Consider the following 12,133-nt stretch of genomic DNA (forward strand, 5'->3'; position numbering starts at 1 on the left):
CTCCAGGCCCAGTACCCTATCCACTGCCCCACCTACCTGCCTACCTCCTGAGCCAAGTCACTAAGCCTCAGCTCCCTTACTCATAAAATGGGGATGATAACACCTATCTTTTGTGTTGTTGTGAAGATTAAATGAGATAATATTTGTAAGGATTTTTGTAATTTTAAAGTCTTCTATAAATGCTAGCTATCATATATATATATAGTATACATAATATATATTTTATATATATTATAGGAGGGACAGACCAGATCCAACCTGTGATTTCATTCATATATGGAACTCCTCTTCCATTGCTGGTCAGCCCTACTTAGCAACTAATTTAGTCTTAGAGCATTATATAACATGTACCAAATATTAAATTTGGAGCATTTTCTTTAAGCTATTTGCAAAATAAAGAGTTGCACAGGAAAGTAGATGAATGTTTTTATAGGCATTCTTTACAGTAAATAAAATTAGAAGAACTATTTTAATAATTCTTGATTATACACACCTTTGTTTTACAAAGAAAAAAGTTGGGTACCTGAGCATAGGAAAGATAAATTGTTTAATACAGTATAAGAATTTCAATTTTTCTGCCACTAACCATGCGTCTGAAAAATTGAATTATTTAAAGTGTGTTGGACTAAAAATCAGAAAATCTCGATTCTGGTCCAGGTTTTGCCATTTCTTGAACTTGGATGAATTATTTAATTTTGTGAGTCTAAATTTTCTTCTTTCTAAAATAAGGTTGAGGGGTTGGACCAGATGATGCCTATCCTTGCTCTAAAATTCTTGAATTCTTAAAGAGTGAAATATAAGCAGCACTTTATGAGAAATAAATTATCAAATAATAAATCGCTCATTTAGAAAAAGGATTAGATGTTTTCTAGACTAGATTAGATTTTCTCCTCTCTCCTGCCCCTCCTCCCCCCCCCAAAAAAAAAGACAGAAAGAGGACAAAAGGGCGAAAATTTGGGGAAGCAAATTTTGGCTCTCTGCATCCCATAAGAAGTGACTTTGGAGTCAACAAAACATAGGTTCCAGTCTCAATGCTGATTTATACCTTGTGGCTATGGGCCACACATCCTTTCAGAACCCAAGGGAATTTCCTTAAGACTACAAATTGTGAAGGAGAAACTAGTCAGGATTGGTGGAGTTAACATGCCATGACTTCCCTATTACCAGTGAAATCACAGGTTCAGACAAAAAATATATATTTTTTTCTCCCAGTATAAGGAAAAATAAAGGGCAGCTAGGTGGTTCAAAGGCCTGGAGTCAGGAAGACCCATCCTCTTGAGTTCAAATCCCACCTCAGACACTTACTAGCTGTGTGACCCTGGGCAAGTTACTTCACCCGGTTTGCTTTAGTTTCCTTATCTGTAAAATGAGCTAGAGAAGGAAATGGCAAACCACTCCAGTATCTCTGCCAAAAAAAAACCCCAATAATCTCTGACCCTTAAGGTTCTTTCCTACCCTAATGTTCAATGATTCTCTGGCAGAGATTAAAACTTCCATGGTCTAAAAGTTAAGCTCATTCCATTTTTCTTAATGAAATTATTACCAGTTTGAGCCACGAAAATTGGTGTTTTGATAAAGGAGTTAAAAAATAAAAGGAGGGTCTCCATAGATAAGACTTTTAATCACAACCTGATTTCTGCTTTTAAACATACAAGTACTTTGTGTATATATGACTGCAGCTTGGATTCAATGATCATGTATCCCAGAAGAAACAAAATCAAGATAGAGATTGTCACAGGATCATACAATTAGGGAGGTAAGAAACTGAAAAGCTCAGCAAGCCCTATCCCCTCATTTTACAGATAAGGAAACAGATGTCAAGCAAAGTTAAGTGACTTTTCCAGGGTCACATAACTAGTTAGGCAGGATTTAAACCCAGATCTCCTTGACTGCAGGTCCACTACACTGCTTCTGTTGAATCTTATGACTTGCTAATAACAATGGTCATCCTAAGTGTCAGTGCTTACTATGTCACTCTTCTGGAAAACTATGAAAATATAAAATACCTGTATGCCTTCAATTAAAGGTAACTAAATTGTCTACTGCATGACTGTTGACAAAGGGGGCCAATTTTCCTATCAGACAAAGTTTTTCATGGTGTTTCTCATAGAAGAAGAAAAAAATATCAATTGAAGATTGAATGCTGACAGCTAAAATCATAGCGATTGCCTTACAGAAGTGAAAAATGAATACAGGCCCATTCCACAGTATTTATTCAAATTGTTCCTTCTTGGGCCTTGACAAGAGTCCCTGCTGCTGACACTACTCTTCCTACTAGAGACATGTAGAATCTCCATAATTAACAATAATGAGAATGGAATATAAGTAGACATATGGTTGTCAGCTTGCTGCCACAAGCAATATTTTCTTGAATTGTGTTTGAGGGTAAGGCTTTCACTAAGAAGATCACATTTTCCTGCTTAATGTGAAATAGTCCATTTATAGAGCATTTACTATGTACCAGAAACTGTGATAAGTCTGGGGGATACAAAAAGAGTCAAAAGACAGTGCCTGCCCTCCAGAAGCTCCCAATCTAATGAGGGAGACAACAAGCAAACAAATATATGTAGACAAATTATATACAGGATAAATAGGAAATAATTAAGAGAAGGAAAGCACTAAAATTAAGAGAGATTGGAAAAGGCTTCCTATAAAAGATAGGATTTTAATTGGGACTGGAAAGAAGGCTAAGAAAGTAGTAGGTGGAGATAATGAAGACAAATATTTCAGTGTCACTGGGTAGAAGAGTACATGGTGGGAAGAAAGATGTAAGAATACTGGAAAGATAGGAGGGGGGCTAGATTATATAGGGCTCTGAACACCAAACAGAGAATTTCTTTTATTTGATCCTGGAGGCTATAGGAAGCCACTGTAGTTTATTGAGTAGGGGAATGATATGGTTGGATCTGCACTTAAGGAAAATCACTTTGATGATTGAATGGAGGATAGATTGGAGTAAGGAGAGACTTGAGGCAGGATATTGTAATAGTCGAGGCATGATATGATGAAGGCCTGCATTGGAATGGTATTGTCAGGAGGGACAGGGATGTATATGAGAGATCTGGCAAAGGTGAAATCAACAGGCATTGATAACATATTGGCTATGGGAGGGCAGGGGGATGAAACATAATGAGAAGTTAAGGCTGACACCTAGGTTGTGAGCCTGAAGGAGTAAGAGGATGATGTTGCTCTCTACAATAATAAGAAAGGTAGAAGTAGGGCAGGTTTAGGGAGAAAAATAATGAATTCAGTCCTGGGCATATTGAGTTTAAGATGCCTACTGGATATCCAGTTTGCTATTCCTGAAAAGCAATTGGAGATGAAGGATGAAAGGTCAGGAGAGAAGTTAGTACAAGATGGGTAGATTTGAGAATCATCAACGTAGAGATGGAAGTTGTTTATGAATGTTCATGTGTGTTTATGTATGTTCATGAATCATGTATCATGTTCATGAATCATGTTCATTCATGTATCATGAATGTTTATGTGTGTTCATGAAGTGGTTCAGAGGGAGAACCCTTTGGAATACCGATGGTTTGAGGCGGTAACCTAGAGGAAGATCTAACAAAGGAGACTGAAGAGTGGTCAGATGTGAGAGAGAAGAACCAGGAGAGAGTAGTGTTCCAAAAACTTTAAAAACAGGGAGTATCAAGGAGGAGGTGGTGACCAACAGTTTCAAAGGCTGCAGAGAAGTTGATGAGAAAGAGGATTGAGAAAAAAAAAAACATTGGATTTAGCAATTAAGAAATCACTGCTAATTTTGGAGAGGGAAGTTTGGGTGGAATGGAAGATCAAAAGCCAGAAGGAAGGGGTTAAGTCAGAGGAGAGAAAGAAGAGGCCTTTTCAGAAAGTTTAACCACAATGGGCAGAAGAGATATAGGATGATAGGTAGTAGGAACAGAAGGATCAAGTGAGGGGATTTTGAGGATGGAGGGAGGGATGTGGGCAAGTGTGTGGGCAGTAGAGAAGGAGACAGGAGAGGGAGGGAGGGATTGAAAACAAGTGAAAGTGTAGGAATGATAGAGGAGGCAATCAGGGAGAGGAGTTAGTGTTAGTAAGGAGTAAGGCTATTTCATCATAAGAGAAAAAGGTGGAAAATATAATGGCTCAACACGTCTGAATATTATGAAATTAGTATCAGAGGAAAAGAGGGAGACTATAGTGAATGACTCCATTCTTTTTTCTGTGAAATATGAGGTAAGTTTCCTAGCTGAGAGGGAGGGAGGAATGGAAACTATGGGAGGTTGGAGGAAGGATAAAGATTTTGGAAGAGCTGCCGTGGAGAGTGGATAGGGAGTTGATAAGGGAGGTGTGGCAGCATTGCCTAACAGCAGTGAGGGCCCAGTTGAGGTTGTATAATATAAATTTGTAGTGGACCCCATCGGGACAGTTGTGTGGTTTTCTCCATCTTTGTACAGTAGCACATGTGCAGGGCCAAAGACAAAGGATGGTGGGAGTGATCCAAGGTCTAGGTTTGGCAGCTCACAATCTGAATAATAATAAGAGAACTAAGGATTCAAGAGAGGAAGACAGTGTAAAGTTGAACTGGTTCACCAGTGCTTCAAGATGGAGGAAAGAAGAAAAAATGGCTAACATTATAATTACTATTGATTATTAATCATTATAATGATGATGATTATTGACAGCTAACATTTATTTAGCAGCTCTATATGCTAAATACTTTGCTAAACACTTTATAAATATTATCCCATTTAATCCTCACAGCATCCCTTCGAGGTAGGTGCTATTATTATCCCCATTATACAGTTGAGGAAACTAAGGCAAATAGAGATTGTGACTTGCCTAGGTTAACACGGCTAGCAAGTATCTCAGGCTGAATTTTAACTCTGTTCTTCCTGACTCCAGGCACCATGCTCTGTCCTCTGCAGCACCTAGCTGCCTAGCCTTTATGAGGATTTGTTCAGTCTACGTTTAAGGAGCTACATTATCTGGAAAGTCACTATAGCCATATACAGCCGCTTTTCCTTATATTCCATGGATCTCTGAGCTCATCCATGAAGGGGCTCCTCCCCCCAATAATACAAATCACAACCCACCCATGAGTATCTACTCTGTGTAACTCTTGTTCATGTCCTATAAATCCACCACAAGGGCTTCACCTGATGGGTTGGGGGCCTCCCTTTACTTCACTTGACAATTATATGGATAGCAGAGGAGTAATGAACTCTACTGTTGCTTGTGTCATAAATTTTTTCCTTTTGTTGAACTACAATATGTCTAGATAGGTAGATATAAATACACACACTTTTGCAAAAGCAATATGAAGAATAAATCAGTCAATAAATAAATAATCTATGTTCCAGGCACTGTGCTAAGTGCTTAATAGGGCAGTTTACAAGTGGTTCATTTATCCTGACATCACAATAAAGAAACATACTGGAGAAAAACTGTAGAATAGATGTGAACTTTTCAGGGAAAGTTCCTTTGATGTGAGTGTGATGCCTGGTTTTTCTCAACTCCTATCCTGGATACTATTTCCTTTTCTCCAGATCTTCTTTCTTAGGCAAAATAACTCTTTCCCAGTCACAGTCCCTGACAAAGTTGATTCCGGGCAGTGAGAAGCTGCACAGGTTTCTTTTGTCCTTCTTATACAAGCTCCATTAGGAAATGCTATGGATAATCTGTGCCTGGGGACTTAATTCAAAGAGTGATTTAAATCCTTGTATCCACAATTCATCTGAGCCAGCTTTGTCTCTGACTATATTGTTAACCTTGAACTATGTGGTTTTCTCCCTTTGATGGATTCTAAAAGCTCATTTCATAAATTTCATTTCAATTCTCAAGAAAAATTTCTTTTTTTTTTAACAAAAATTTTGGGGATAAAAAAAGCTCATTTGTGAAACTAAAAACCCTATTTTGCTCCAATATAATCTCTTATGTCCTACATTTGTTCCCCTCTCTCCATAGGAAAAGAAAATCACCCCCAAAAATCATTGGAAAAAAAGTCACTCAACACATTTGTGTTGTATATACCTGGGAGATTACTAGTAAAGAAGAAAATACAGGAGCGCTTCTCCATTGCTTTCCACTTGCAGGATTGGCAATCAGAGAACATTCTTTCGTGGGCAGCCAAGTTTGGAAGTTAGTTTGATTTCTGGCTAGGAGAGGAGGGGATGGGGGAAGGGAGGGCAGAAGAGGGGGGAGTAGCAGAATGATTTCTCAGCCTGGTCTTTCATTCCCAGCCTTTCAGTAATAGCCATCAATGAAAGCATCCTCTTTCATCCATGCAGGGACAGGTAAAAAGACAGCTGAGTAAATGTGTATTAGATATCAGAACGGAAGCACAGCCAGGGCTGGGGGAGAAAGGGAGGGGACATGAAAGCTTGTGATTGGTGAGTTCACCAAAGGCATCTGCCAGTGGGACTTCAATGGAATGTGAAACCAAATCATTTACAAGTTAAAGATAGACACAGTATATACCCGGCTCTAGAGGCAAGGATTAGGTTCATCTTGCTCCCTGGCATTTCAGAGTTCTGTTTTGATCTCTGTTGTAATTAACTCTTTGGTCAAATTTTGTCCCAGACTATATTTTCTCCTTTTTGTATCCATACACATTCTGGGTACATTGGAATTAAGGTGATTTAGGAGGTGATGGTGCATACACTAGGGTAAGTAGAAAGCTTTGTTTTCAGGTGCAACTCTTAATTGTGAAAGTTAATTTAGAATTCTTTGAAGAAAGGGAAAATGAAATAATTTGGGTTTTGAGTACCTTTAGGGTAACCATTCCTCTATCCTTCTAGAGACATTTGGATTTCATATTTTAAGCCACTGAAAGAAATCTCTGTAGTTTTTTCTGTAACGTTTGCCAGTCCATTTTAAACTGCTCTACCCCTTCTCTTCCCCCAGTTACACACACACACACACACACACACACACACACACACACGTTTCCCCACTTCTAACACAGCAAGTTTAATTAAAATATCAGTAGTCTGATACTTTAGGATACTGAAAGCAAAGAATGTCATCTTTCCAGTGTGTTGTGGAAGAAAGTGTGTTGTTAGGTGGGTTTGATTCTTCAAAAAACACTTTAAACTAAATTAATGGTAAAAATACATAGCTTTCATTTGGAAAGTACTTAAAGAAGTTATTTTCTAATAAGTATAACTAGTAATTCCTAGCATATTCCCTTAACTAATCCCTCAGGAAAAAAAAAACACTAAAGCTGGTATTTGCTAAATCACTACAAAGGTTTGATTATATTGCAAAGTTTGTGTTGGGGGGTAGTTTCTTTTTTAATCCACTAATCTATATTTTAAGGATTTTTGTGCTTCTTTTGGATAAGAGGATAGAAGAGGAAACTGCTTGAGAATAACCCATTTCATTTCCTTGCACATTTTGACCATGTATAGATTTTGCTTTTTGTTTTGTAAAATGACCTTTTGGCTCTGTTCTTACTAGCTGTTTTTCCAAACTTGCCCAGCACTCCTTCTGAATAAATACTGTCCATAATTGTCCCAGGGTACACAGTGTGAATTAGAAAGTCTTTATATGGCGAAAATAAATCTGCTGACATTGTTATAAAGCCCAGTGCTGAAGACTGTTGTTAAGTATGGAAGTTTAATCTTTGCTCTCCCTCACATCCTAGGCTCTACTAGATTAAATGAGATTAAAATAAAATAGAACAATGGGTGCCTTAATCTGGTTACTTTGCATGTATAGATAACTCTGAGTGCATCTCTCAATTTGGCTAAGAAAAATACCCAGTGTTAAGACCTCAAAAGGAAAATGAATGTTAGACTAATAATCTATGGAGAAATTTGCCTTTTTGCTTTTTTCCCACGGGGGTAAAGGAAGTGTCAGTAATTTAGTAATCCTGAAATTCTTCCTGGAGGTATAGTAGAACAATTTCTGAGAAAGATTATGAAAACTAAGTAACCTATCCACCTAGTGGCATCTCATACTCTAACCCTTTCCTATTAAGGCTTTCAAAAAAGGATCAGATATCAGTTATCTACAAGTTAGTGTTAAATCAAGAGAAAGTATGAGAATCCCAAGGGTATTTGTACTTTAAATCTAATGTCTAATTATGAAGAGCAAGGTGTTGTTGGCTTTATAGATATACTAGTCAGTGCAATAGGAAAGATATTTAGTGGGCAAACACAGGAGGTTGTGGGGGAGAGGGCCTCCTCTGAAATCCCTGGACCTAGACAGTAAGCAGTAACCAATTCTATCTATGCTAGATCCCTAAGTAAATTATTCAGTCAATTAGCATTGAAATACTTATTGTGTGATAGAGACTGTCCTAAACTCTGAGAATGCAAAGAAAGGTAAAAACAGAGGCACTGTCATCAAGGCCAGTCTTGTGGTACATTATCATGGGAATTTTCCCTACCCATTTTGTAAAATTAACTTAACCCTGATAATAATTTCCTTTCATATTAAAAAAAAATATGTATTCTGGCATGTGTAGCAAATTACTCAGCTCAATCCTTCCTCTTTGGTGTGAAAGATTCAAATAACATTTACTCTTAGGTCAGTGCTTCACATTACCTCACTTGTGAATTCCATGAAGTATTATGAATGAATGAATGAAGCATTTAAGTATTTACTCTCTGTAAAACACTAAGTGCTAGGAATACAAGTAGAAAAGCAGGAACAGCCCTTATATTGTAGGAGCTCACCTTCTAATGGGGAAGACAACACTAACCCTCCTCAGCTTCAGAACTGCCTCTTTGTGTGACTTCAAGAGTTGGGCCTGGATACTGCTATTGAGGATCAGAGGTATGCTGGTATATATTTAGCAACTGGCTTTCTTGAGAGGTGGCCAGAAATGAAAGCATAGCAGGCTTTTAAAATTTAATCTCTATCGTAAACATTTTTCCGTCACTTTCTTAAGTCCAAACAATCAACGAAACAATAAATGAAGCTCTGATTTGTAGTGTTTGTTGATTTCTGTGGTGTAAGTGTTCACACTAAAATTTTAACAATTGGCCCTCTAGTATGAACTGCCTCCATCACCTGGAAGTGGGATGTATGGTGGAAGCTATCAAATAATTAGTGGGATGGTTACTTGTCTGCAATTTCTAGGTGTACTCTTTTGGGGAGGGGGAAGAGGAGGACAACTGGGGTTAAATGACTTGCCCAAAGTCACATGGCTAGTAAGAGTGTCAAGTATCTGAGGCTGGATTTGAACTCAGGTCCTCCTGACTCCAGGGCCAGTGCTCTATTCACTGCGCTACCTAGCCACACCTAGGTGTAGTCTTACTATATTCTTTTTTACCTTCTTGAGGGCTTTTCATAAGACAAGAAGTAACCAGTACACAGCTTCTGTTTTGGGGACTAGGAGTAGGTAGCGATGAGGGATTTAAGTTCTCCTCTATCCCCCTGCCCCTCAATAAATCATTAACTGTGAAGAGGGAGAATCCTTACAATTAGCCTTCTTTCAATGTAAATGCTACCCCTCCAATAAACTTAGACATTCTTCCATCATCTAAGTTGACAGAGAATGACCCTCCTTTTATTAGGGAAGTAGAAGCTGAGCTCTTCTCAGTTATACAGGAATGGCTTATACCCTTGTTTTTCCCACCCAGTGGGATTCTGGCACACTAATAGTAAAACTGAGCCAAAAGGAGGTCAGAGCCAAGCTGGGTGTGTGTAACTAGTGTATTTCTGATGGAATCTCAAACTCCAGTATAACTTGTTTTTAATACTGGTTATGTTTTCCTCTTTAAGAGAGTGGAGAGTTTTCTGTAATATCAACTTATCCTTATGCTCTGTCCTCTCGGGCACAAAAATGTTCAATTTCAGTAAGTTTTCAATACATGAAAATAGGAGTGAAGGGGAAACATAGAAGAAGAATAAACTCTCACAGAGACTATTCAGTTAACAGGAAAATTGGTGGGGAGAAATGTCGCTTTTTTGTTTTTATAGGTATTCTTAAATTGATTATTATCATATTTATAAATTTGAAATGTTTTAGGAGGAAAAAAATATCCATGCATATCTTTGACTCTTCATAGAAAGCCTTTCTTTTCCTTTTTGTATTTACCCTTTCCTTCCTCATTTTAAACTACTTGTTCTTTAACTCTTTTTGTTGTGGTTGAGTCATTTCAGTTGTGTCCAACTCTTTGTGATCCCGTTTGGGGTTCTCTTGGTAAAGATACTGGAGTAGTTTGACTTTCCTTCTCCAGCTCATTTTACAGATGAGGAAACTGAGGCAAATAGGGTTAAGTGACATGCCAAGATTCACACAGCTATTAAATGTCTGAGGTTGGATTTAAACTTTGGTTCCTCCCTTCAGGTCCATCACTCTATCCACTGTGCCACCTAGCTGCCCTTCTTTAACCATGTGGCCTGTTATTTAAAAGATATCATTAATATTGCAGGTCCTTTATAACAAAGTTTATCATGCAATGCTTTTTTCTTATTTCAAAAATAATGATTCCATTGTGCCAAGGGAGAATGTGCAAAAGATGTTTGAAATGTGAACAGAAAGGAATACTAGGCATGATGAAGCTACCAGTTATCAAAAGGAAGCATAGTCAAGTGGCAATGATTGAACAACAAAACTACAATTCAGCATGGCAAACATGCTGAACGGTGAAAATAAGGATACCTACACTAATTTCCAAATTCATCTCCTTGAACACAAACTCAGAGTCAGCAGTCAATATATAAGGTTACTATCTGAAATCATCAAAGTGCCAAAGAACAAAAATTGATGAAAGGTGAAGGTGAAACCCCCAAATTGAATCAAAAATGGACACTTAGTCATTTAAGGACCTGGAAAATTACTTTTAATCTACTGGATCCATACCATTTAAAACAAAGAAAAAATAGGAATATATTTTTCTACTTAAAAGTGAACTATAAGTCAATGTTCACATCAGATGCATTGGGGGGAGGGGAGGAATTGTAGTTTGTCTCCATTATGGAGATGTTTGACTTATCTTCATATGCCTGGGGTACAAGGAACAGGACTTTTAAAAAGGCAGTGATGTGATATCTTGCTTCTTAATCTCTGAATGAATTTTTACTAGCTTATTTCATTCAAAATTATTCCCATTTGTTACAAAAGTATGTGGCATAATCCCAGAAAAACTCAATAACAAGATAGACAAAATCTTTTAAACACTATAGCCTGCTGGTATAAAATTTTCATGCTAAAAGTATTCTATGTATTTTGTATAACTCTCCTGCTAAATTTTAACATAAAATAGGCATGTTAGTGAGAAGAATGAAAGATAATGAAAGGAATTTGTTTGGAATGTGTAAAAGTATGTGCCATTTATATATACATATGTATTTATGTATATATGTGTATCTGTGTGAATATATGCATATATATACATACACACACATATATGTATATATTTAAAGTATCATACATTTAGTGCTAGAAGGGACCTTAAGTATCATGTAGTCAAACACCCTGATTTTACACCTGAGACCCTTGTGAGGACATGCAGGTAGTAAACAGCAAAGCTTGGATTTGATCCCATGTCCTCTGATTTCAAATAGAAGGCTCTAAGGCACCAGGTTTTCTCCTTTAACAGCATTGTAGGTAAATGCAGAAACACTTAGTTGGATTAGCAAAGTTGTATCCTTTTCTGCATGATACTGTAGCCTAAAGAAATATGATGGATGCCTAAGGTTTATTGAACTTTTGTGTATTTCTAAAATATAGATTTTCTGTTACAGAGATTTAGCTCCATTTTTTTAAACTTTTCTACCTCCTTGTGAAGGCCAATGAAAGCCCAGTCCTTAAGAGCATATCCTTCATGTTCTTCCTGTGGCGTCCATGTAGATGTTTGTTGAGCCCACTTCTGGGCTCACAGTGAAGAGCCCTGCTCTCCACTTTAGAGCATTCGCTCCAAAGAAACATGATATGTGCACATTTAGGGCCATCTCCGCTCCAAATGTTCACATGGACTATTCACGTGACCTGTGCTAGAGCCATCCGAGCTTCTATCAACCATAGTCTCACACACTGTACCTTGACTCCAACATCACAATGTTGTTTTGATCCTCTTCAAGAACAAAGGACAACAATCAAGACCATTCACAACTATTCTGTGACTATTTCCATCCTACTGAAAGTGTGGCAGAAAAGGAGATTTTACTTAGCTGTTGAGCTAGAATTGGGTGTACGCACAGAAGGTCAAATCAA

At 37.7% G+C, this 12,133-nt stretch overlaps 1 protein-coding gene across 10 annotated transcripts in view; it reads left to right on the top strand.

Annotated features, from left to right (window-relative positions):
• DTNA (dystrobrevin alpha) overlaps positions 1 to 12,133 on the top strand; it is a 492,078-nt gene that overhangs the window by 139,666 nt on the left and 340,279 nt on the right. For 2 of the 10 annotated variants that reach the window (XM_069099890.1, XM_069099889.1), the window contains exon 1: positions 6,406 to 6,629. The exons of 6 other annotated variants lie outside the window; for them this stretch is intronic. In XM_069099890.1, the coding sequence (XP_068955991.1) occupies positions 6,613 to 6,629 (17 nt within the window). In that variant the 5' untranslated portion in view covers positions 6,406 to 6,612. Of the gene's footprint in view, positions 1 to 6,402; positions 6,630 to 12,133 lie in introns of those variants that run through there. 2 more of the 10 variants (XM_069099891.1, XM_069099888.1) reach the window with 2 other exon arrangements.

This window comes from Petaurus breviceps, unplaced genomic scaffold (assembly GCF_028583685.1).
Source record: "Petaurus breviceps papuanus isolate PSGF00001 unplaced genomic scaffold, PetGlider_PUasm1.0 38, whole genome shotgun sequence".
NCBI classification, from domain to species: domain Eukaryota; kingdom Metazoa; phylum Chordata; class Mammalia; order Diprotodontia; family Petauridae; genus Petaurus; species Petaurus breviceps.